Source organism: Coccinella septempunctata, chromosome 1 (assembly GCF_907165205.1).
Source record: "Coccinella septempunctata chromosome 1, icCocSept1.1, whole genome shotgun sequence".
NCBI lineage: Eukaryota > Metazoa > Arthropoda > Insecta > Coleoptera > Coccinellidae > Coccinella > Coccinella septempunctata.
Window position 1 is genome coordinate 5,526,073 of NC_058189.1, and position 27,821 is coordinate 5,553,893.

The 27,821-nt window shown below is 36.6% G+C and overlaps 1 protein-coding gene across 1 annotated transcript in view; it reads left to right on the top strand.

Annotated features, from left to right (window-relative positions):
• LOC123322800 (ATP-dependent translocase ABCB1-like) overlaps positions 1-19,597 on the top strand; it is a 37,823-nt gene extending 18,226 nt beyond the window's left edge. Inside the window, exons 15-20 of the mRNA XM_044910820.1 lie at positions 12,302-12,505; positions 12,847-13,088; positions 14,902-15,061; positions 15,367-15,765; positions 18,475-18,621; positions 18,686-19,597. Coding sequence (XP_044766755.1) covers positions 12,302-12,505; positions 12,847-13,088; positions 14,902-15,061; positions 15,367-15,765; positions 18,475-18,621; positions 18,686-18,883 — 1,350 coding nt within the window. The 3' untranslated portion in view covers positions 18,884-19,597. The remainder of the gene's footprint in view (positions 1-12,301; positions 12,506-12,846; positions 13,089-14,901; positions 15,062-15,366; positions 15,766-18,474; positions 18,622-18,685) is intronic.
• Positions 19,598-27,821: the final 8,224 nt, after the last annotated feature.

Below are 27,821 nucleotides of genomic sequence, written 5' to 3' on the forward strand. Positions count from 1 at the left end.
TGGTCGTCTTGGACCGAGTACATATTTATAGAGAAGCTCTAATTTTATTTTCCAATAGATTTAATTGTTAAAGTTTTTCACGAGTTTCATTTAAACATCTCCCCAGAAATAATAATATTCAACTTCAAGACCTGTCCTTCGTGCGACGGGCCGGATCCTCATTATTTTTCCCCTTTCGAGGCCTTCAATTTGTGTACTTAACATCTAAAAATAATCACCCCTATGATCAGTGGAAAGCCGCTCTTCTACTGATCGAGATACGTGGGTGCGTTATTACACTGGTGACAGCGGTGGGATTTAAGTTGATTTTTCTGGGGTAGAATACCAAAATTGTTTTGTTTGAGAAGTTGATTTTCAAAGTTTTAGTTGTTCTGGAGTGAGTCGAGATAAAATCCAATAATTCAGTCGGCGCCATTGTAGAAGTACTGAGAAAATTTTGTTTTAAGAATTTTGTGGTTGAGTAAGGGTTGATTGATGGATTTAGTTGCGATTATATAAATGAATTTGAGGACTTTCGGATGAAGGAACTCTGAGTTATTTCTATTGCCAAGAATAGTTTAATTTTGCGTCGATTTTTGTTTATTTCAAGAGAATAATCGAGTTATTTTGTGAAAAGTGATAAGTAGAGTCGGGAACAGAAATTTTTGTTTTCGTTCAAGTCTAGCTGCCGTGATATAAGAGAAAGTTGAGTAGAGTTGGATAAAAGTTCGTTAGTTGCTCTTCGTTGTAGTGGATCTGAATTTAATTTCAAAATCGGATAAGTTATCAAGTTTTTAATCGGGAAAAAGTTAATTAATCGATTGATGGAAACGTTAAGAAAAATTGATAAAGTAGTTGATCATTATTGAAGATTTGAGTTTAAGTTTTCGCGACAATTTTATTGTTTTGAGGGTGCATTCTTGGCTGATGGTGAAAGATATTTTTTTTCTTTTATTGTTTTCAGGTGAATTATTTTTTTTTTGAAGTGTATATTACTGTGTGTTTTGAAATTTTTGATTTTGCAGGAATTTGATGGTTTTGAAGTGACTAATTTTTGAAATTTTTTTTTGTTAAGTATCAATTACGTAGGATTTTGAACGCAAAGTTGAGTGCGCGGATTTATTGATTTTGGACTTGTAGTTTATCGGAAATTTCAGAAGAAAATTCGTCAATCAAGTTATAATTTTGGCGTGTATAATAATTCCTTTCTTGTTTATCAGTGATTGTGATTGAATGATCGGTTATTTTGTTACGAAAAGTGGGTTTGAGAATTAGTTCATTCCATTCAAGTATTCTTGCGAAATTAAAATCAATTTAGGGAAAGCAGATAAGGAAAATTAAGACTTTGTCTTATTAGAATTTGAACACATTTAAGGGTGAAATCATTTGAGTTATTTTTTTTTTTCAATTTGGAGGCTAAAATAATTTTGAATTTCGGTCATTGAATTTAATTGTTTCAATTAAGGGAAATTTTGAATTTTGGTAATTTCAAGTTAAGTGTTTTGATCAAGTGAACGTCAGAATATTTCGAAATTTTAAGTCAGTTGGATGTAATATTTGGATCGGTTTGATTTACAGAATAATTCGGAAGGTTAGGACAAGATAGGGTTGCAGTTTTTTTTTTCAGGACATTGTTTATTGAATTTTATTTTGCTGTTGAGATATAATTATTTTTTCAGGGCGTTAATTATTTTTGGGATAACAGTTGCGCTCAGAATAGTATTTTTTTTTTTTTTGGTGATATAATTTTTCTTTCAGGGCGTTTCCATATAAGGTTGATATAATTTGAATAGGGAGAGTATCTGGCGTTTATAGTTTGATTAATTCTATCGTGTGTGCGCAGCGTATTTTGGGATTTTTGAAATAGGGATACTTGATTCATACTTTGAAATATCGTAAACCTGATATAATTGTTTTGTTTTGCTTGTCTAATTTGCGGAGATCGAAGATAGTTTTCGGATTTAATTGTTATTGAGGTTATTCACAAGGTTTTGGAAAATGTTGCCGGCGGCTAGTGCTAGTACTACCACCCCTGCGGTGGCTGAGAAAGATGTTATGAGATTTCCGTTTATGTATTCGTTGGGGATGATTGCGACAACCCTTGATGGTTTTTCGGGAAACGACGCAAAGCGGTACTTCGACAAATTAGAGTTGAGGTCGAAATTGGACGGATGGAGTGAGGAAGAAACCCTTACTCTATTAAAATTAAAACTGATAGGCGCGGCGTACGAATATTTTAAGTCTGATGAGGTGTATGATAAATTGAAGTACTCGGAATTGAAACAGCGGCTAATTTCAAAATTTACACCATCAAAATTGCCAGGGGAGAGTCAGTGGAATTTAAGTCGTTGTTTCCAGCGACATGATGAAGATGTTTCATCATTTTGTACTAGGCTGCGGATTTTAGGCGCGGAATTACTGCGGGAAGATTTGGGCGGAGCATCGTCAGACGAAGAAGCGGGAATCAAAAAGAAAAATAAAGAGTTGTTATTAAATCAGTTTAAAACAGGGTTGCGCAAAGACTTGATGAAAGATATGGGGGTAGCTTTATTAAGAGAAGAAAATTTAGATTTAGAAAAAGCGGAAGGACTGGTCAAATTACAAGAGACCGCAACAATGATGATACAAGGAAGGACATCAAATATGAGGGTATCGGCGGTAGATGCAACGGAGGGATGTCAAAATTGCGATAGAAAGGGGCACGACTCGAATGATGAAAGGGGGAATATTAGAAAATTCGCAGAGACAAAGAAGAATACAGCGCAATGTTATTCTTGTGGTAGACCGGGTCATTTTGCGAGAGAGTGTAAGAATAATAACAGATCAGGGCAAAGGACGCAGGGAGGTTGTTATAGTTGCGGTCAAAGGGGTCATTGGGCTAGGGATTGCCCAAGACAAAATCGTCAGGGACGAGAGAGTTTTACGAAAAATAGAATACAGAGAACTACACCCCCAGGAGGAAGGGGTGAAGCGAATATGGCCTGGGGTCAACGTGAAAACAAGGAAATGGGAGGAAATGCAGCTAAGGAAGGGGGGCGAAGTACGGGAGCTATTCCTAAACGATCGTCTCCATTTTCGAGGGGGTCTCAGTCGAGGAGACAAGAAGATTTAAACGGGGAGGGCCAAAATCCAACTGCCGGGATAGTGGCCGGAAATTTTTAAAAGGGCAGGTTTATTCGGGGATGCCAGGGGGGCATGTATGTAAGGAGGAAAGTAAGGATCGTTCGGTAATGGTGATCCCGGAAGTGAATTCCGGAGGGTTAATTGATGCACCTCACATGATTAACTTAAACATAAATGGAAGGACGAGGCGTTGTTTGGTAGATACGGGAGCCGCAGTGACTCTTGTAAATAGGAGTATAATTCCAGAAGATGGAATAAATAGAGAGGAGGTCGACTATCGGTTGACGAGTGTAACAGGTCATAGTTTACGTACCTGGGGTACGGCCAATATTTTGGTGGGACCTGTAGGAGGAAAGTTAGGTATAACTTGGACGGCTATCTTGTGTGATGACTCTATGTTAGGGAACGTCCAAGTTATTTTAGGGAGAGATTTTCTCAGTGCAAATGAGGCACTTATTAGTTATGAAGGGGAGCCGTCCGTTATGATGTGGGGTGGGAGATTCGAATTTTTGAATAAAAGGGATATAGAAAGCGAATTATGTGCGGAAGATAAAGATAGTAAGGGATTTACCGGAACGATTCAAGTCAACGGAAACTTCAGGGAAGTTGTTCGTAGGAAAACTGGATTTGAGAGGAACGCAGGGAAAACTGTACTGGAGGATAAGTCGTACGTAGAAGATAATGTCAAAAGTGATACAAATGGGGAACGGTTAAGGGAACCGAAGGACAATGTGGAAATTAGGGCACAGTTTAAGGAGTCTGGTACGCAGACGGAAAATTTCGAAGGTATAAAGCCAAAGGTGAAACTATTTAAGGATGCTAGTGTCCAAGTGGGAGTTAAGTGTAAAATGGAAAGTGAACAGAATAACAAAGGATTCGTTGACGGAATTGATAGGACAGTCAGTACAGGAACAGGTGGTTGGGCCTTGCCAGCTGGTTCCGCGGTAGGACTTGCGGAAGGAATTCAAGAGGATTTAGGAATTCGTAATGAAAAGGTTAGGAGGAGACCGGAACAGGACTTGGAAAAAATACTTCCAAATAAAAATATTAGGAATGTTAGTAACGGAGCGAGAAATACGGAAATGGCTGGGAATAACATTGGATACCTACGGGAGAAGGGGTCAAGGAATAGCGAACGCGTGCCAAGGACGGTCGCGACGGAGGAATGCCAGGCGACAGAATCAATTGATAAGGTAGAACAGATGATCGACGTAGGTCAGGAGCGGAACTGGGAAACGGATGTATTAATCGAGAATGGAGTAACAATACCTGCCCGTTCGGAAGCGTTAGTAAGGGCTAAGTTAGTGGGAAATATTGAAGGGGCAGTTATGGTATGTGAGCCCATACCATTGGGAAACGAAAATATTCTCGTGGCAAATTGTTTGATGGAGAACGCGCAGAAAATATGGATTCGGGTTGTCAATGTATCGCGCAGTGAAGTAAGACTGGTGAAAAGACAAAAGATCGCTAAAGCGGTCTCCGGCGAAGTCGTAGATAGGGGTCAGGAAAGTTACGAAATCGGAAGAATTGATCTGGAACGTGGAGATTGGAACGAAATTGGTTTTAGTGTAGATCATTTAGAGGGAAATATTCAGGAAAAATTGAAAAAGTTGATACAGGAATATCAGGATTTATTTTTAGAGGAAGATGAAAAAATGACTAGTACAACGAAGGTGAAACATTCCATTACATTGGAACCTGGAGCGCAACCTGTTTGTAAAGCACCGTATAGAATTCCTTATCATCAGCGGGAAGTACTAAGAAAGGAAATTGATAGATTATTGGAGGCGGGGGTGATTCGGCCTTCTTTTAGTCCCTGGTCTGCACCGGTGGTACTTATTACCAAACGGCTGCCTAATGGGGAAGATAAAATACGAATGTGTATTGATTACCGGGGACTCAACAACGTGACGAAAACAGAATATTACCCCTTACCTAATATTTCGGACTTAATTCAGGGATACAGTGCAGGAAATAAGACACTGTTTTCGGTGATTGATGTGGCGGAAGCATATCACCAGATTGATATGGAGGAGAAGGATATTCCCCTGACTGGGTTCAGTACCTTCCAGGGACATTTCGAATATCTAAAGATGCCTTTCGGATTGAAGAACGCGCCCTCGACCTTTCAACGTTTTATGAATTTAACATTAGCAGGATTGACCGGACAATCTTGCATGGTTTATTTGGACGATATAATTATTTTTAATTCGGATGGGGAAGAGGATCATATTGAAAAGTTAAGGGGTGTTTTCGATCGACTTCGTGAAGCCAATGTTAAACTCAAACCAAAAAAGTGCAAATTTATGATGAAGGAAGTTAAATATTTGGGGCATATAATCACACAGGAGGGGGTGCTTCCGGATCCGGAGAAAATCGGGGCGATACAAAATTTTCCTATACCCAAAAATGTAAGAGGAGTTCGTTCTTTCCTGGGAATAGTTAACTGGTATAGAAGGTTCATCCCTAATGCAGCTGACTTAGCAACCCCGTTAACTAATTTAACAAAGAAAGAGGTGAAATTTGAAATAACTGCGGAAGTATTGGAGTCAATAAGGAAGTTGAAGTCGATTTTGACTTCAGATAAGGTTTTAGTTTATCCGGATTTTAGCCAACCTTTTATTGTGGCTACGGACGCGTCAGGACTAGGGGTCGGGGCTGTATTGAGCCAAGTGCGAGAAGGTTATGAGCGACCTATAGCATATGCGAGTAGGAGTTTTAAGAAAGCCGAGTTAAATTATTCGACAACAGAAAAGGAATTGTTGGGGGTTGTTTTCGGAGTAAAAACGTTTAGGTGCTATCTTTATGGGAAGAAATTTACTGTCGTGACGGATCACCGCCCGTTGAAATGGTTGCTTAGTCTGAAGGATCCAGGATCTAGACTGGCTAGATGGGCCATGTCCCTAGCCGATTATGATTTCACCGTAATACATCGAAAAGGGAGGCTTCACGGGAACGCTGACGCACTGAGTAGGAAGTATAATAGGGAAGACCACTTTATTGATATGGAGTTCGAGGAGTTTCAGGAATATAGGAAGGTTCATCAAGTACCGGAAATGCCTACATTATGTTCGAAAAAGGGAAATATTTTTACAGCACCGGAGTCATGGGCTCTAGCCCATTGTGTGTCAGAGGATTTGGCTATGGGAGCAGGGATAGCATTGCAATTCAAAAATATATATGGATCAGTAGATAAATTACGTCAGCAAGGAAAAATAGTGGGGGAAACGGCGGAACTAAATTTGCCAGAAAGGAACATTTATTATCTGGTAACGAAAGTTAATTATTTTGATAAACCGGTGTATAGTGGTATGTGGAATGCTTTGAGGAGTTTGAGAGCATGTTGCGAGAAAAATCGGGATAGTGTATTAGCCATGCCCAGGATAGGGTGTGGGCTAGATAAATTAGACTGGGAAAGGGTTCTAGAAATGATTAAATTCATATTCCATGACTTGGACATTAAAATTGTAATTTACGAATTGGATTCGGCACTGGTATCTTTAGTGGAAATTAACGAGCAGGGTTTAGACGGGATGGAACCGGAATGGGATAGAGAAAGTTTAAAGGGCGCGCAGAAGAACGATCCCTACTGCAAGACAATTATTGAGACGATACAGGCTGGTGGGGAATCTACGGAACCCTATTATCTATCTAGGGATGGGGTACTATATTTTTGTGAAGACGGAAATGATAAATTAGTGGTGCCTCGGGTGTATGTACCAAAGGTACTACATGATTTTCACGATTCGCTAATGGCAGGACATCCTGGCCAACAGAAGACTCTCGCCAGTTTAAAACGAAGGTTTTACTGGCCAAAAATGCGGACGGACGTTATCAAGTATTGTACCAGCTGCGATGCGTGTAATAGAAGGAAGACGTCGCCTCACCAGAAGAAAGCGCCACTGCAACGGTTCACTTCAACAACCGAACCCTGGGAATTGACATCGATGGATATTGTAGGGCCATTAGTAACATCTTTTAATGGGAACCGTTATATTCTTACCTTCCAGGATTACTTTACGAAGTATGTAGAGGCAATACCAGTACCGGATCAGAAGGCGGATACAATAGCTCGAGCTTTTGTGGAAAATGTCATCGTTCGACATGGCGCCCCTCAGAAATTATTAACTGATAGGGGGACAAATTTTATGTCAAGTTTATTTAAGGAAGTATGCGGCATTTTAGGGATAAGAAAAATTCAAACTTCGAGTTACGCACCTACTTCTAATGGACAAATCGAGAGGATGCATAGGGTATTAAAGGATATGTTATCACATTACATAAGCAGGGATCAAAGAGATTGGGATAGTTGGATACCATTCGTTTTAATGGCGTATCGGGGAAATGTTCATTCCACCACGGGTTATAGTCCATTCTTCCTCCTTCATGGGAGAGAACAAGTACTGCCGATTGATAGTTTTATGAAATCGGACAGGGTCAGGTACGATTATGACGAAAATTACGCCTCGGAATTAAAGGAAAGGTTAAGAAGAGTTTATACGGAGGTATTTGAAAATACGGAAGAAGCTAAGACGACAAGAGTGAATAAATTCAACGAACGAACGTCGGATCCGCAGTTCGAAGTAGGAGACATGGTATATGTGAGGGATATGAGTTCAAAAAGGGGGTTATCACAAAAATTAGTAAAGAGTTGGATCGGTCCATATAGAATAACCGAAAAAATAGGCCCCGTTACTTGTAAAGTACGGAAATGTAAGGGAAGAGATGAACAAATTGTTCATGTAAATAGGTTAAAACCCTATATTAATAGGATACCGGAGGGGATAAGAGAACGGACATTAAAGAGACAGGGAGAAATTTATAGCGACTCCGACGAGACGGAACTAGTAGAGGAGATAGAGCAAACTGAAAAGGCTCGCCCCCTAATGCTTCCATGCTGGAATAGGGTGGTGGGGCCGGATTCCGACGATGAAGAAATGACTAGTGATGAGGAGGAGGTAATGGAGACCGATCAAGAGGAACCAGAAAGGGTGGTAAGGAGGTCTACCAGGATAAGGCGTCCCCCAGATAGGTGGAGCCCTACCTAATCAGATAGGAGTCAGGGTAGCGGCAGAAAAATCTGTAGGATTGACCTGTCAGGAGAAGTGAATCGACTCCTGCCCTTTCGCAGATTCCAGGGGCTCTCACTGACCCGGAGAGTCACAACCTGAAAAGGGTCTTCTTCTTCTTCTTCTTCTTCTTCTTCTTCTTTTTTCTGGGTAGTGGCAGGACATTTTGGCTGATAGTCCTGAAAAAGGAACAATCGACCTTTCCCATTCCACAGATTATAAGTAGAATAACAACTATAATGACTTATAGTAAGGGAAATGAATGGTATAAAGATGGGTTTCTTTAGTTTTTTTGGGTCAGATGAGCGCCAGGGTCATAACGAATTAATCTCCCGAAAAACCCTTGATCATTATGTAGCAATTGGTTCATTTTCGTTTAGATTGAAATCGTTGAAGTTAAAGGTTGTTTGCTGTATTGAATATGAGAAGTTTTGAAAGAGACACTGCAGAGTTGAAGTATTTTGAGTTAAGCTGGACCTAGAGTCATTATTGAGTGATAGATTTTCATAGGAGCAATGTCATTTTCGGTTGAGTTAGGAGCTTCATGTTGGAAGCTAGACGATATAGGGGTTAATTATGATTTGCTGATGAATGATTTCAAATGTCATCCATAAAGAATATCGGGAACAGATGGAATGAGAAAGAAATAATCCTTGACGGAAAAGGATTATGAAGAAGCGTTGTGGTCACCCTTTAACGTGAGCACAACGTTCTGCATGCTTTTACGATAAGGTCGAGTTTTGTTGATATAGTTCTGATAGGTATTTTTATGATTATTGTTTTCTCCATGATTAAATTGCATGCTCATGGGAGATGAATTGTTTTGTACGATTTTGCATGTGTTGTTTTATTTTGTTGTTCTTGTATTTAGTCGACAAGTTGGTTTTGGTCAATCAATATCCAAAAGAAGGTATCTTTGAAAGACAATCCATGGCAGATTTTACAACCAGAAGGAAGGTATAATCATCAGGTCATCATCAGTGGGATAACCTCTGAATGGTGATTAACCTTAGTTACCAGGTGGCGACGGCGATAGTATACCATAGTGCGGAAAACCGGATATTGCGGCTATTTCATCAGAAATGTTAGAATCTTCATGAACTCGAAAAGTTGTGCGCCAAAGAATTAGAAAGTTCGGAAATTTTGCGTAAGAATGAGAGACATTCAACTCAATATGTGGACTTGTGCGTACGAGGGTATTCTGAACTGATCAAGTGCGGTTTATGGAACAATGTCGGTCCGTATATGAGGCTCGAAATTCATCATCTAGAGGTAGACGTAATCGTCATCAGTAGAACGACGATGGTTCAGCTTAAAAAGGTTCTTCGAGAGATGCGAGTGGAAGGCAACCAGAAGAGAATTAGATTAGAGACGGCGGGACATAGACTGTCTACTACATATTTTGACGATAAAGAAGGAATAGGATAAGCTCACCAAACTGCTATTAATCAAATGCATCACTCAGTAAAGAATGTTTTCAACTTGAGGGAGACGAATATCGACGAGAAAGTGCGAGCAAAATCCAACGTCGAAAGTACGCTACCAAAAACAAATCGAGCGATATCCAGGGTTACACCCAATTTTACCAATAGTGATACCACACTGGACTGAGAGACATAGCCGGTAAACGATGCGCCGAATAATGTGCCGCGGCAACAAGGTCGAACTGAGTTTGTGTTTTCGTAACCGAGATGATCATACGATATGGACATTAGCACGGGTTGAACAGTGGCGTTCCGTGTAAAGAAACTTTTCCACCTGAGGTAACTTTTGGTTTTTCACCTGAAGAGTTATTCCACATGATTCCGAGGATGTCTATAGTTGTGTGAGAATGTTCGCGATAGTGAGAAAGAATTCCGAAAATTGAACCTAAGGAACTCCATGTTGGAGATTGTGAAGTGATTAAGGAAAATATGAGGGTAGAAACTGTTTTGATGACCATTGTCCGAAGAGTGTACTATTTAGGTTTAGTTTGTTCATGTTTGTTATTTTGTTATTTTATGTTTATAAAGCTTGAAGATGATGTGTGATTTAAAGGACTACTACATAAGAAGAGTTAGAGCATTTGTAGGTTAAGTGATGAGGAAGGAAGTGTAGCTTGTGAGATAAATTCGCTTATGAAACTTAAGTTTGTGAATGTTAGTTTTAGGAAAGAGCAGGACATGATGGACTTTGGACGAATATATGATGATTTAGGAAAAGTTGTGGCATCCAATGCCAAAACTTTTTAAAAGGAGGGAGTGTTGTAATAAATCGGAATACGAGATTCCGAATAAATTTGGCATAATTCGAAAAAGGTATCGCTAGAATTTTTATACATTGTTGCAGCCGTGCTGCAGAGGCGATTTTTAGTTGGAAATACGATACTTCGAGGTGCTTGAGATCAGACGGTATTAAATCATGGGAATTTCAATAATAACCAGCTCGATAATAGTTGAAAGAGTTAGTGTCGCTCAGTCAGAAAATCAGCAGTTATTAATACCCTACGTTTTCAGAGAGCAACCGGTGATCGGCGGCCTATGTAATTGATCCCAATATCCGGTGATAGGGACTTCGGAACAAGCGAAAATGGTTAGTCATGTAGATTAAGAAAGATTTATTAGTCTGGAGACCCTGAGAAGAAACCAATTCTCAGAATGCGGAGTAGTCGAAATTTTCTTGTAACCGTCCAGCTTGGGAACGCTGATTTTTCAACTCAGCAATAATGATCGTCCAATGATTTCGATTTTGGGACGTTTTGGTACCACCCATAGCGTGGGAGAGAAAGACTGGGGAAAAAGGTACATCGGAAAAAGTTAGTCAGTCGGTCCGGGAACGTGATCTGTAAAATATTGAAAAATATACCCCTTCGAGTCGGTACGGAAAAGTAGAGAAATTATAAATCATTGTAGAGTCAGTCATTAAGGAAAGAGAAAAGGGACTTAGAATAAATAGGTTTTCACGAAGTAAGAGAAAAGTCTAGGTAGATCACGGAATAGAATCGGGGACTCGGTCGGCTCATAGATATTTGGAAAAGTTCAGTGTAAAGAAAAGTCCAGTCCTTTGTTTTTGTTGGTTTTGTTGAAGTAGGAACGGAATATCGCGAATTAGGTAGTTGAAGAAATTTGGAAATAATTTGAAGTTCAAGTCAGTTTATCGGAAATCAGTAAAGTAACATTCGAGGAGTGATCGTTAATTTTCTTGATTCGTAGTAAGACCAGATAAAAAGAATTCGCCGATTAGTGCGGGTAAAGTCTGGTGTCGAAAAGTTTTCATCGGCAGCGTCAGACAAACAGCAGTCGCAGAAAAGGTAGAAGTTCCAATTTTATTTCGTCCAGAGTCTTGAAAGCTCCTCTAAAATTCATTGATAAAGTATTGATTTATTATTGAGCGCTAAGTTGGGAAGTTGAATTTTAACCCAAGATTTTGGTTATGAAAGTATGTTTTATTGTTTTGCGCTTATTTGCATGTTTTTAAGAAATTGAAGATTTTTGTTGGTCGTCTTGGACCGAGTACATATTTATAGAGAAGCTCTAATTTTATTTTCCAATAGATTTAATTGTTAAAGTTTTTCACGAGTTTCATTTAAACATCTCCCCAGAAATAATAATATTCAACTTCAAGACCTGTCCTTCGTGCGACGGGCCGGATCCTCATTATTTTTCCCCTTTCGAGGCCTTCAATTTGTGTACTTAACATCTAAAAATAATCACCCCTATGATCAGTGGAAAGCCGCTCTTCTACTGATCGAGATACGTGGGTGCGTTATTACACATTGATGGGGTTTTTTCTCAACCCTTATTTTCTTGAAGGGATGAAATGGGTAGCGTTATTGAATTGAAATTTTTATGTAGTTTAGGGGTGATTGAGGTTCTGAAGTGTTATCGATTTTCATAGGGTTATAGATAATTGACGAAAGATTGCAAGAACTAAACAAATACAGCTTCGATTCTTTTGGTTTTGTGATTTTCATTCCAGATAATTCTTCAATTACTACCCTCCTAACAACGGACGTTTTCGATAACACTTAATCATCAACTTTATCAGTAATTTTCGAAAATTGATCTATGTTTGCATCAGAGAATATTATGCTTAATCAATTATTATGTGAAATAAAGTGGTCAGTTCAAGAATTATTCATGAATTTTCAGGCTTCAGGAATGCCGATTGGAACAGTGCTGAATTCTCTATCAACCCTCTTGTTAGCAAATGTTCTTGCTTTATATTTCGAATGGAAACTAGCTCTCATCATGCTTGCTTTTTTTCCGTTCATTTTCATATCGATTTATTTCGAGCAGAAAATAATGCAGGGTGATTCCGGCTTCAGGGAAAAAAAACTACAAAAATCCGCTGGGGTGAGTAATCGTTTCTGATATTTCTCTATAAAGTTCAATTATTCGTTCATTTCGAAAAATTCTCTTTCTGGATTATAACTTCATTGCCATATGAGTTTCTACTAAATTTAGAAATGTTCTGGACAAATGCCTGAGAATTCTCTATTTTGATTCGACTGCCATCAGAGACAGATTAACAAATAAACTTATGCCATTGAAGAGTAATGAAAGATAAAAAACAAGACTTAATGCATGTGAAAGAAAAGATGATATTAGATATCATATTGATATGATGAGGAAGAGAAAAAAACTGTATTATTTAAATTCCAAGATTCACTTGAAATAATTTTTTTATCTGACAGCTTGCTGTAGAAGCCATCGGCAGTATTCGCACTGTAGTTTCTTTGGGATGTGAAAAATTGTTCCTGGCACGATACACCGAAGAACTAGTCCCATATATTGTTTCATCGAAAAGGAAATCCCATTTCAAATCCTTTATGCTAGGATTGGCAAAAAGTCTGATGTACTTCGCTTATGCAGCAGGTCTGAGTTATGGTGCAAAAATCATCGTTAAGGAGAAGATACATTATGGAATTGTTTTCAAGTAAGCAATGATAATTTTTTTTTGTTACTTCAGAAGTAAGGCAAAACTTTTTCCTTCAGGATAAATTTAAACCACGTGAAACAGTTTTTCTAAACAAAATACTTGATATACTGGGTGAGTCTTTGACTCGTACAAATATTTTAATAGTTGCGGTCAAAAGAAACACTTTTTCCTATACCATTTTTTCCGATTCGGCCCTGATAAGTAGATATAGCTATTTTAAGTTTTCACCTCTGGAAAAACAAAATTACCCTCAGAATAACTAGCTAAATCTGTGACACTACACATCCCTGTATCTTTTAAACGGAGTTGTATTCAGCCAAAGTACTCAATTTTTCAATTTTCACAGATACTTTTTAATTTTTGAACCTCAAATTACTCGAAAACGCCTCATTATAAAGAAAAAATATGAAGAATACTTTTATTTCACAAAAAGTTCAAGTGTTCATTAGATATCGTCCAATTCAATTGAGAGTTGGGTTCTATGAATTTTTGGTATTTTTATGGTACGTAAAAGACGTGGGTGATAACTTGTGTTCGAAAAAGATTCATCAAATAAATGAAAAACTATGTTCTGAAATTCATCTCATTCGATTAAACCTTTGTGAGATAGAACTAAAAATAATGTTTGTATGGTTTTTCAACAGCCTGTATATTTTAAACCGAGCCGATTCGGAAAAAATGGTAAAGGAAAGAAGTGTTGTTTTCACCTCAAGAATCTACTGTTAAAATATTTGTACGAGTCAAAGTCTCAACCTATATAATCAATATTCTAAAGTGCATAATATCAACTATACAGGGTGTCCCAACTAAAACAAGCCACCCTTCAGGAATAACCTCCGAATAGATTTCACCATAAACATTACATTATATCGATTTATATTTTGAAGCCCTTCAATGGATTCACTTCTTCCCCATATAGCTTCCAGACCAAAGCTAAGTTTTTAATTGGTAATATTGAGTTGAGGGATATATCATTGCAAAATGAGAGGCGAAAACAATGAGAGAGAGGGAGTTATTGGTGTTTCTACAATTACAAAAATTGCATTCTCAGGTCAAAATGAAGAAATGAAATACATACAATACAAAACAATAACAAATAGAGAGGGAGGCAATTTGAATATGCAAGTTAATAGTCTATAGAAAAAAGAACCAGAATTCCGGAATAGTATATACAAGCCCAAATGCATAAATGAAAATATATGTTAAAATGTAAAAATGTATAGATAAAACAATATTTACAGGATAAAATTAATGAAATATTCTCAGTAATCAGTGTATACATAAAATAACGTTCAAAGTTTAATGATATACAATAATATACACACATACTGAACTAAGTTAATAAATTACCATGTGTGTATAGAGACAAAACAAAGAGATAACAAGGATAGTATCTAACTTAGGTTTTCGAAAATGAAATGAACTAATCAATCGAATAAAAGACATTACTACTCATTATATCCCTCATTTGTTTCTTAAATTCTGTTATACTGTTGTAATCTTTACTTATTCATACAACTTATTTCGAAAGTAGTTTTCAAATACAGCCAGGAAAAAATTTACCATTTTGTGGAATTTCTGGTTAACCTATATATCTGATATCTCCCGAACTTCAGGAACTGTTGAAAGTTTCTAAATTTCACCGATTCGTAAACTATGAAATCTTGATATAAAACAATTTGAATAAAACAATAATAGCACATAAAAACATGTTAAATATGGAGAAGCATTTACTATACTCAAAAAGGATGTTGAATACTGATTGATTCCCTTTTATCTCCAACTTGATGCAAACCCATTCAATTTTTAGAGTTATAGAATTGGTGATTGTCGGTTCTTGGTCACTGGGTAATACTTTCGCCTTTGCACCAAACTTTCAAACCGGTGTTGAAGCAGCTGGTCGTATGTTCACCCTTTTGAACAGAGTTCCGGAGGTGAAGAATATACAGAATGCCTCAAAAAGGAAATGGGTGAGTGAATTTTTTTATATCTGACGGACTTGCTTGAATTTCTGTAAATTCAGTCGATATTTTTATCGTAAGTTTGAATGTTAGAGAGTACTTCGGGTTCAATCAATCTGCAATGTCGGTTGAACTAATCTCCGATGAATTTTGAGTACCTCGGACATTTGTTATTTCACATCTTCTCATTTCTTGGTTTTGTATCGATTATCCAGAAATAATGCCATATTGATACGTATTCCCAAGGTCGAAGGAATTTTGTTCAACGGTAATCATAACCCACCCAATTTCACCTTGAAAATTTTTCCTTTCAGGATGTTGGAGATCTTGAATACTCGAGGGTTTACTTCTCGTACCCAACCAGACCCGATCTACCGATTTTGAGAGGGCTTGACTTGAAGATTTTAGGCGGTAAAACTGTCGCCCTCGTAGGGTCTAGCGGTTGCGGCAAGAGCACCATCATCCAACTTCTAGAGAGATTCTACAATCCTACCGCTGGAGAAGTATGTGTGGATGACGTTGATATCCGGATTATGGACCTTCAACACCTACGCTCTCACTTTGGAATAGTCTCGCAGGAACCCAATCTGTTTGACCGGACCATTGCAGAGAATATTGCTTACGGCAACAACCAGAGGAGTGTTCCGATGAGCGAAATCATAGAGGCTGCTAAGAACGCCAATATTCATAATTTTGTCATATCTTTGCCGAAGGTGAGTGAATAATTTTATTTTATTCTTTCTCTTTCTTCCTCAGACTTGTCCTAAGTATTGTTTCTGATTTCCTATAGGATTAATGAAGTTTATTTTTGACTTTAGCCTTGCGGCTTTCACACTTCTCTCCAGAGGAACATTCACTTATCCCAGATATCTCAGATATCGAAAGGATTAAGCTCTGTTGGAGCCCTTTCCAGGTTTTCTGGCCAGTGGTGGTGGTCGGGTTCTGGTCGCTCCTCGGCTTCTTGCTGTCGGTTGGATTCCTGCTCTACCCGCACTTCCTGTCGGAGCAGACGGTGTTCCTCTGCAATCCCCATGTACTTGCGTACAGTTCTCGCCGTTCCCAGCAGTACCGCCTTCTGCATGACTCTATAGATATTTTCGTCCAACTAAAGTTTCCTCAAGTTCTCTGGTAGTTTCTTCGGTATCAGGCCTGTAGATGATATGACAATAGGGATGGTCTTGATATCTTTCAGCTTCCACTGGCTCCTGGTTTGTTCCTCGAGATCTCTGTATTTTTAATATTTTTCAGGGTGCCTATCAAGAAGATTGTTATTATTTGGAATTGCCACGTTGATGATCAGTGCTCTGTCCCCATCCTTATTGAGCAATATGAGGTCTATTGTGGGTTATTTTCCAGTCTGTGAGAACCGTGAGATCCCAGTAGACCTTGTGATGTTCATTTTCCAATACAGAATCCAGATGGTAATTGTAATAAGGAACCTTTTTCCAACTTAGAAGTTGGTGTTTTAATGCCAATTCTTGGTGAAGAATCTTGGCAACAGCATCATGTGTACTCTTGTACTCCGTGCCCGCGAACTTCTGACATCCCACGGTGATGTGCTGGATAGTTTCATGTGTCACACAGCCATAACGACAGCTATCATCCTTCACTGAGGGATCCTTGGCGATATATTTCATGTAGTTCCTTGTCGGAATCACCTGGTCCTGGATGGCGAGGATGAAGCCTTCTGTCTTGGGAAACAACCTTCCGGAAGTCAACCAGCAGTTCGACGCAGATATGTCGACGTAATCATTATTGACATCGTTCTGGTGCCTTCGATGCAAAAGTTTGCCAATTAGTTTCTGCATTTTGCTTTCTGCAGATTGTTCGACAGTTTCCAAGTGATCCTGTTGCAGCTTCAACGCAGTTGAACTATCAGCAACACAAACTACTCGATGGAGTTCTGACGAAGCATCTTTGTTCAGGAAACATTTTCGATGTCCTTCAATTTCCTGGGACATACCCCCAAGATATCGTGGCAGCTCTGTCCGTTCTACTTAGCTTTTGATGTGATGTTTATTGTTTTATTTTTCTCTGTAAGACTGCTAAATCGGTGGTAGTCCAAGAGATGATACCGAATGAGTAGCTCATCAGCGCCGAGCAAGCGTAGGTATTGATAGCTTTTATCAGATTCTTGTTGTTAAGGCCCGTTCTCATTATCCTATTCAATCTTCGGGTGAACTCCTCCGTTAGTTCTTACTTCATCTGGCTCTGATTGATTTTTCTTGCCTGCTTTATGCCCAGGTACTTGTATGTTTCTCCTTCCTTTAATGCTTCAATTTCTGCACCTTACTTGAGTTTGAACGTACCATCTTCTATTTTCCCTTTCGTTATGTTCAGCAGTCGACATTTTTCTAGTCCAAACTTCATTTTGATCTCTTCCGAGAATTCTTCCACCATTTTCATCATCAGTTGCATTTGTTTTTTGGTAGATGCGAAGAGTTTTAAATAGTCTATGTAAGGGAGATGATTCAGTTTCATCATAGTTCTACTGCCTCTTTTGATGTCAAATCTGTAGTCCGTAGAATTCAATCTATGAGACAAGGGATTCAGGGCCATGCAGAACCACAGAGGGCTCAGCGAATCTCCTTGGAAAATTCCGCGTCTTATTGGAATAGGTCCTGTTGTAATGGAGCCACCTGCTGCTTTCATTTGAAGACTAGTACGCCTGGTTGACATGGCGTGTTTCAGGATCTTAACAATATTGGGATCCTCCTTGTAAATCTTCAAGATCGTCAAGAGCCATTCGTGAGGTATGGAATCGAATGCTTTCTCGTAGTCTATGTACGCAGCGTAAAGATTCCTTCGCTTGGAGAACGCTTGATTGCAGATAACTGAATCAATTATTAGTTGTTCTTTGCACCCTCGGCTGTCTTTGGTGCATCCTTTCTGTTGCATGACGATGACGTTATTACTTTTGCAATGGTTGTGAATTCGGTTTGAAATGCACGATGTGATTAATTTGTACATCGTTGGAAGACATGTGATTGGTCGGCACTTGGATGGGTCTTCTGCATTGCTTTGGTCTTTAGGTAACAGGTATGTTGTGCCATGTGTAAGGAATATTGGCATTCTTTCAGGATTTTCAATGACATCATTTATTGCGGAGGTCAATTTGTCATGCATGATCCAAAGTTTCTTGATCCAGAAGTTCTGTAATCTATCAGGCCCAGGTGTTTTCCAGTTCTGTAGTTATTTATTATTATTATTATTATCATCACTTCATTAGCATCATACAACATTCTTGGTCTTCTTATCGGCTCATAAGTAACTTCGTGTGCATTGTGTCATTACAATCTCTATTGATACTTCTTCTCGCAGAGTCTTTTAAGTATCAAAAACAATTGAGGAGCTTAGGACAAAAACAACAATAGTGACTAATAGGTTGCAGATATTTCAATTCAAACATTTCAATTCCTCAGGGTTACGACACTCCACTTGGGACCAAAGGTACTCAACTCTCTGGTGGTCAAAAACAAAGAATCGCTATTGCTAGAGCCCTAGTGCGCAATCCTAGGATTCTACTTCTTGACGAAGCTACATCAGCCTTAGACAATGAGAGCGAGAAGGTAATTTACAAATTGAAATACCCTTCAAGGATACAGAAATTGCAAGATTTATTATTTTTCACAGATTGTTCAAGAAGCTTTAGATAAAGCCAAAGAAGGACGTACATGTATCACCATAGCGCATCGATTGACAACGATACAAGATGCAGATCTTATTTGTGTATTGGAAAAGGGGAAAATTGTGGAAATGGGAACACATCAGGAGTTGATTGCAAGGAGAGGACATTATTTCAATTTCCATAAGTTACAAACCAATCATTAGCATTTTAACTATGTAATTTAAAGGCAGCATTGAAAATGAAAATAAAATGACAATTTGTCAAAATATTGATAAAAGGAATACTTATTGAGGCTATGGCTTTCACACTAGCGAAACTCAAAGTGATGAACCTAACATTCATGGCTATATTTGGTGTCGGATGTATATGCAACTTAGTGCTCATCATTCTTCAACGCAGAGACTGGTCCTCCGCCACTGTCATTAGTATAGCATTCCACATAATCTATGTATTCCCCTGTCCAGCATTTACTCTTGGAGTCCTTTTCGAGAAGCGAGAACTCTTGGTGCCTCTAATACTGGTGACAATTCATTCGTCAATTCATAATGTTTATTTAATCATTGTTGCTGCGAGTATTGAACATACTGGAGTGTTTTTGGTCTACACGATATTTCTGTACATATTTCTTTTCCTTGAAATCTGTCTGAATATATTTGGACTTTACTTGAAGATAGCTTTGTTCAACTTATATACCTACGATATAAAGAAGAAACTAACTGTAGAAGAACATATGAGGCCATACTGTCTAGAGAGATTCGGGAAATTCTACTGAAAATAAAAATCTATACGATGTATAAATTATGCTAATAGCAATATTTTCTGTTAGCTCTGATTCAGTTTAAGGACGAGGAAGAAACAACAATTTGTAGGAGTAGGTTGTATATTGTATAAATAAAATTATTGCGGTTTCATGCCAATCTGTTGTTTAAATATTTCCAACAGTAATATGCTGGTCCTTATAAATCATCTTCAGGAGCCAGTGAAATTAAACAATTTAGCAGAACGAGAATATGACAAGTTTTATTCAGAGAAAATTATAATGGATAGTTTTATAACAAAACATGGGGAATTCACTGTGCAACAAAGTATACAAATTTAAAAAACTGAGGAAGGTATGTTGAGAAGGGTTTGTACACTACATGCAAAAATATAAAAGATACCTGAGCAATAAGTACAGTTTTATATTTTCCCTAATAATATACGAAGAATTTATTCCTAGCTCAAATGTTGGCAATCAAGATGAAACAGCAAGTTTATATTGAAGATGATATAATCTTATCAAGTTTTCGATTAATCATTTCCTGAATAGTGAATAGCAGTTTCGTATATTTATTTACATATTACACATATTTCCAAGAATAAAACTCTAATCTGCTTTTGAAAGCTACCGAAAAACGATGACATTTGTGCCTAAATATATTAAGCTATCCAGGAACGGTTATTTGAAGTAACCAATAATAATGACCAAGTTGAAAAGGAAGAGGGAACATAAAAATCATATAAATTATTATCAGAGCTGCACTAATAATTCTCGAAACTAACTAATTTAAAAGATATTCACTAATGTTGTTTCTTTGCAACTACACAGGCAGGTGAAGGAAATACTTCTACTATTTATCTACTAACACTATAGTGTTTTTATATCATATCGATATCAGATAATTATGAATTTTCACGAATTATCGACCATAACAATTCAACATTCAATCAAACTATTCAATAAATTTAATTATCTATTTGTATCTAATTTATAGAAATTTATCTTATACGAGTCTTTGACTCGTACAAATATTTCTTGAGGTCAAAAAAAGCTTTTTTTCCATACCATTTTATCCGATTCAGCCATGATAAAACGATATAGCCATTTAAACTTTTCATAATGAGCTGTGTCACCCTAGGAAAAACAAAATTACCTTCAGAATAACAAGTTAAATCTGTGAAACTACACATCTATGGATCCTTTGAACAGAGTTGTATTCAGCCAAAGTACCCAATTTTTCAAATTTCACAGATACTTTTTAATTTTTGAACATAAAATTACTCGAAAATGGCGCATTATACCAGAGAATAATTTTACAAAACGTCCGAATATTCATTAGGTAGCTTAGTTTCAATTTTGGATACTTTGTATTTCTGGTATTTTTATGATACGTAATAGTCACATCTTGGTTTCGAAAAAGATTCATCAAATAAATGAATAAATATATTCCGAAATTCATTTCATTACATGAAATCGTTTGTGAGAAAACTAAAAATAGCATTTTGTTATGGTTTTTCAACAGCCTGTTTCTTTTGAACCGAGCCGATTCGGAAAAAAAAGTTCCTTCCCACCCCAAGAATCCCACTGTTGAGTTGAAGAATCACCCTGTATAAAATTTAGTATTGGCTGAATTTCACTCTAATCTATGTGGAATGAAAAAAAAGGTACGAGAACGATAATGAATTAAAACGGTAACAAGCAAATCAAGTATTCAAAGAATAATTGAGATTTCTTCATTAATTCTTTCGAACGTATGTCTGAAAACGGGAATTTTTTAAGTTTCCTATCATTCGTTCGTTCTTGATTCCAAAAATTCATCATTCGGACAAATAAACCGAGAGCGGCAAAATTAGATTTCTTGAACTTTTTTTTTTGATGGGAGATTATCTTCAGAAAAATTGGATAGAAATTCCTAATTCAGGTTCTTTCCTTCGTTAAGTTCATCGGTTACCTACAATTCAATTTTATGCAATGAGGAAATTCGAATACAATATTTGGAAAAAAACTACCAAACCTGTGTTTTTGAGCGAGACGAATATTTTTGAAAGTATAGCTCAAATTTCGTTGAAATACACTGCGCAAAAAAATTAACGCACATTATGGAAATCTCAAATTTATTCTATAACTGAAGGTGTTCTCAATGATAATTATTTTTATCAGAATTATGCATGCATATGTTATCCACTTTCAACGGTTTTCTTCAATACAGATGTTTTTTCCCAGCAGGAATAAAAAAAGATGATATTATCAGATTTTGAATGTATTGGCTCCATTCTAAAATCACTTGTTCTCGATCAATTCTAGTGATCAATAGTTCTTTTTTCGTTTGATTTTCTACACTCGATCGCTATGCAACGCGAAACACGCAAATTGACCCAAGAGGAATATGCCCAAGCAGTAGTTTCGCGAGAAGAATCGTGGACATACACAAGAATTGCAGAAAGGTTTGGAGTTTCCCATACAAGTGTGTCCAGAATGTTGCAGCGATTCAGGGAGACAGGTATAAATGTCCGAAGACCAGGACAAGGTAGACCACGGGTAACAACTGCCATTCAAGAACCTTACTTGAGAGTTTCTTCGTTGAGAAAACGGTTTGCAACCGCTCGCCTCCTTCAAATTCAGCTTGAGCACACTCATGAGGTGCAAATTAGCACTCAGACAATAAGAAATCCCCTCAGAGAATATGATTTAAGGCCTCGTGTCGCGGCAAGAGGTCCAGCTCTAGCCCAGCTCATCGAAGGGCGCGTTTGGATTTTGCGAGAGAGCATATCCTTTGGGAAGAGGCCGATTGGGAAAGAATTCTCTTCACAGATGAGTCTAGATTCTGCCTCTTCCATTGTGATCGACGTACCCTTGTATACAGACGTCCACATGAAAGATATGCTCAGTGCAATTTCCTGAATACTACTGGTTTCGGGGGAGGATCGATTATGGTATGGGGTGGAATATCTTTGACTGCTCGCACAGACCTAGTTGGTCGTTGATAATGGAGCTATGAATGCTGATAAGTATATAAGGAACATTCTTGAAGAGCATGTAGTGCCATTTGCCCCATACATTGGTGAAAATTTCATTTTTATGGACGTTAATGCCAGACCCCATCGTGCGCGCATCGTTCAGGAGTACCTTGAAGAGGTTGAAGTCTCTCGAATGGAATGGCCAGCAAGAAGACCAGATCTCAATCCGATTGAGCAGGTTTGGGACAACCTCAATAGAAGGCTGAGAAGTTCAGAAAATCATCCAGCTACTCTTAATGACTTAGGAATCCAACTCGGAGAAATCTGGGAACGATTAGATCAGAACATTTTTAGATCACTCATTTTGAGTATGAACCGTCGTTGCCGAGCTGTAATTAACGCAAGGGGTGGAAATACCAAGTATTAAATCACTTATCAGCATTTATGTATTTTGAAAATTGTTCATTTCTCTTCTTTCACATAAGATTCGGTGAAATCTTGAATTTTTCTTCCATTTAATGTGTCTTGTTTCGTTCAAAACCTTCCCGAGAGAACATAAAAAATAAGTTATAAAGTCAATGTAGAGTTAACTTTCATTAAAATTGAGATTTTCAGAATGTGCGTTAATTTTTTTGCGCTGTGTATATAATCTTATCCATGAGCACTGAAAATAACAAATTTTGCTTTTTTCAGAAACTTGTGTTCAACATACAAGGAATGCTTTTTATCGCTTACTTTTAAACTTTTAGAAGAATATTATTTCTTATATATACTTTAGAATTTCATTTGTAACAAGAACATATTTTTTTCTTCTAATCCAGTATTCCAGGACTAGTTTTTAATTCCGATTGAATTCCGGAAGCTTCATTCTTGTGGTTACGAACGAAATAACGCTCAATCTTTCTGGGTGATCCATCAACATTTTCATTCCAAAAAGTTGAACAATTTCCATGAAACATGAGTTGAGAGGTTCATTTCAGTTTCCTCCATCATCTGACTAATCGGTCACTTTGTCGAACAATATTTTTACACGTCAATTGTTCCATAGATAAGGTAGATAAGGACATGGATTTTACATCGCATTCATTTCTGTATCTCCGATGAAAAATTAATATACCTATCGTTGATGTACATATATATTTTAGTTTGTTTTGTGATTACCCAGTTTAGTGAAGTGTCCCAAAACTGGTAAGTATTCTGTCTTCAAAAGTCAAACATATTCTCTGGTCAACATATACAAAGTGATTTCTTTCAACTTTGCTTTGACTCTTTTTTTTTGGATGAGGTCCGGCTTACAAACAATATTGAACGATGAGATTTCAAATGGGCAAAAAAATTCAATCGATCCTGGATGTCTTATCATAAATTGATGTAACAATATAAAATGATACATTTGAGCTTTTCATTACATATTCAGAAAAGCAAAGAGCCTATATTTATCCACAAGTCTAATTTTTTTTCTACGTAGACTGATTATTATCCTCCTTTTAATCGTAGGTTCAATGTGAAGTGAAAAAATTGTATTTTATAGTCGGTAGCTTTGAGTAGGTATTCATTAATTTTCTGAAAAAAAAAACCTAAATCAGTTTTATTATAACAAATCAAAGCAGTTCATCACTCGAAACATTGAGTTTTATTAATTTGGTTAAACATATTCTAAGCAGTAGTATTTAGGAAGACATATTCAGAGTTTGGAATCCAATTTTAAGTACTTTATTTCTCAATCTTTCAACCACGGAGTCAGCAGATTATACCAACGCGTTTAAAGGATTTTTGGCAAAGAATGTGGTTTCGGAGAAAAAGCTGTGACGTGGGTACATTTGACATCTCCAATTGATACTGGAAAAAAGTTTAAAGGATTGTATTAGTACAGACCTCTTCTTTGCACTCCTAACTAAGACACTTTTCAACAATTCATTTTTCCAAAACGTTTGTAACGTCAATTTTGAGGACTTCATCCCCAGGGTTCAAAGCTACCCCATCAAGGTTTGAAATGAGGATGAGTATGATTTTTAATAGCATCATGTGAAATCCTGGCTAATCTGTTATCGACAAGAAAATCGGTGATTAGAATTGGCACATAAGAAATTCTTCTACACGATTGATAATAATAATAATTCCTTATATATTAGCAGATGCTTAAATTTTTGAAAAGTATAAAAGGAAGATAATTTCATTCAGATGATTCTATTGTATTTAATTGAAGAAAAAAAATACATGCACTTCCATAATTAAACTGAAAATCAAAACACTAACCACCCGGTAATTTGAAAATTTTGTTGGTTCTATTGAATGAAATCATTCATTTTGTACTACACTGAAAATTCAATCAAAATTGAATGAGCCATAACAAAGTTACCTATTGATGGAATAGCATCGGTCTAATGGGACAAATCACCCTGTAGAGTCTCAATAGAGCCCCCCAGCCATAAAACAAACATTGTTGTGAAACTACCATGACTAGTGCTAACCTCTCCTAAAATAATTAGTAATTATAATATCGGGAAAAACTTAATTACTCGGAATCACTATCAAATTTCAAATCGGTTTTTAATATGAAAAATTAATTCATATGCATAGCACTCTTCATTATCGACAAATATAAACAAACCAATGTTTGCAATCTTCCTTTCCACGTCCCATTTATATTGCTCTTAAAAATTTGAAAACTTTTGAAACCCAACCGACGAAATTCAAATTTTAGTTATTTACTGAAATAAATGTATGACCACCGGCAACTACTTCACAAGTTTTCGAGGATTTTATATCCACATTTCTCTATCTGAAAACGTGATCTTTTTTTCGTAATCGAGCTCGTTTTATTATGAAAAATAATAAACTAACAGAAGGCATGCTTTTGATACCTACCAATATATGTTATTATATTCACAGAATACCGATAGATCTATTTTTAAGCACAATGAGGTTCATGTTCAGTAATCATTTCAATCTCTGCATCATCATAGAGGAAGATTTGAAATAGCTACATATGCTTAGAAATCAAATTTTAACGCTGATGACTTTCTCTCCGTATTATCGAGTCAATATAGAAAAATTAAAATTCGAATTTGATCTTATCAGGATGAGAGACAATTTTTCGAGTACTAGTGGGGTGTGAGATAAAATACTTCATTGTTCGAGTGAAATCAGTTTTGTCATTTCATGAAAAATACACAATGAATATCTATTGTTAAGTTTTTGTGAACGAATGTAAGAAATATAATTCCGAAACAGCTATATAATTAGGTTCAGGTAAGAATTCTTTTATGTCTCAAACTTTCTTGATGATTGTCATCGTCAATCACGTGAAATGAATCGTTTTAATTTCGAAATTGCCCTTTTCATCATAAATTTCGATAGCCATTTTTGAGAAATATTTTGTTTTTTAAGGAACCATCTCTTTTCATGGAACCAGAAGTCCAAATTCGAAATAAAGTGAATTCTTGTAGTTATCGTTTATTTTTCGACAAAGATTTTGGGGATAAAATATTAAAAACAATGTTCAGTTGAACAAATGCGATAAAATGAAATTATTTCGCTAAACCCCCTGAACCGATGAAAAGTTCCAATTTCAAGAATCTTGGAAATGAATATCTTTTTAGAACATATTTTATTTTTAAAATCTTCTTATCCGCCGAAGAATGCGATATATAGGTACCTATGTACCTATATAGTTAGGTATACAATAAAAAAGTATCTATTATTTTCCTTATAACGCCTTTTTCAAGCAGCTATTTTTAAGCTTCGAGAATTCATACCGTTTATTTGTAAACCCTAAATTGGGCGCATGTAATGCTCCAAGGATTAAAATTAAATATAATAAATTGATTGAACGAAAAATCAATCTTGATTTAATTAATTTTACTTGCATCAAGTATCTCAACTTGATATTACTTCAGAAGTTGACCTAATAATTTTATAATTGCTTAGAATTTGTTTGTTGCTTTGTTTTTTTTTTTGTTAAGATGTATTTCTCATTTTAAACTACCATCCTTTCAATTGTGTGTAAAGAAGACGATGTTTTTTCTTTAAGAATTTAGGATACTCAATATAATATCAACACAGTGGAATCAAAATATGCATTGTATAATTAAATTATTGTGATATACTATAAAGGGGGTCGGAAAAGGACTTAAGTTCCCTTCAACCGCATCATAAAAGTCACGTGGTCTAATTCCCTCTTAAGATTTGCAGAAAACCTAACGTGAGTTTCATGGTGGTAAAGGAGATAATTTTATCGCAATCAAAAACGTGATATTTCAGAAATTCACCTATCTATTTAATCTCATTGTATAATAGAATGAAATTGAAATTTAAATAATAATTGATATAGGACTTATCATTGGAGGCAGACTCATTATCAAACCATTTATAAAAAATAAATAATATGGGTCTAAAATAAAAATATTCTCTCCAAATGAATGCAAAATGTGAGATAAATAGTTTCTCCCTTTTTTTATCAATGATAAGTTAGGAATTGAAAAATAACATCACCATAATAGGTACTAATTTGCGATTTATAAGTACAAGTTCTGGAAATGATCTTTTACGAGACGAGTAGGAACTTTCCTGGATTCATTCGAGTATCGTAAAATTGCTTTTTGATCATGTTACATACAATATTTTTTCTGCAGCCTGACTTTCGCTACTGATTTCCAATTTTTTAATTGATGATGATTCTCTAGACGGACCATCCAGAGTCTTGAAAGACAGTAGTACCTTTTATTATCTGGGAACCTCATCTTCCATCTCTACCGATCCTTTGCCACAATTCTTGTTCTACCCCTACTATTAGTACGATTCTCTGCTGGTGTGAAAACCCGGAGTCAGGGGTGAACTATCTTGTATTGTCATTTTTTGAGCGGAATTGGAGTTTTTCTTCGAATAAATCCTTTTTTTTTCAGTTTATAGTTGTTTTTTCTCGATTTTGAAGATTGGTTGCTGAAACTGGATTCAATTGTGTTAATTATTATCAGTTTTAGGTCAACAAATGTCATGAAGTATTAGTATTTATGAAAAAAATTCCGACTATGTTCTGAATCAGCTGATAAAATGGAGCAATATTTTTTGAATCCGAACTTCTTGCCTCTTTACACGATCATAATAGAAGGAAATTGATTATATGGAGAGCCACAACTATGATATCTTGCCTTCTCCATTATATACAATGGCTAAAATGGCAACATTGATGCTAAGAAAACTTTTCCAAGTTGAACTGGAAATCAGAAATGATTTTCTAAATGAATTTTGTGTGAATTTCATCAAAATTAGCATGTATATCAATTTACTAGGTGGGAAAAGTCCTCTCTGGGGGAACAGATTTGTTTTTTGTGCAAATCTTTTCATTTTAATGTTATATATGCAGGTTACTTAATTCACCTTCTATTCTTTGTGACCAATTTGAAATGTACAAAAACTTTACCG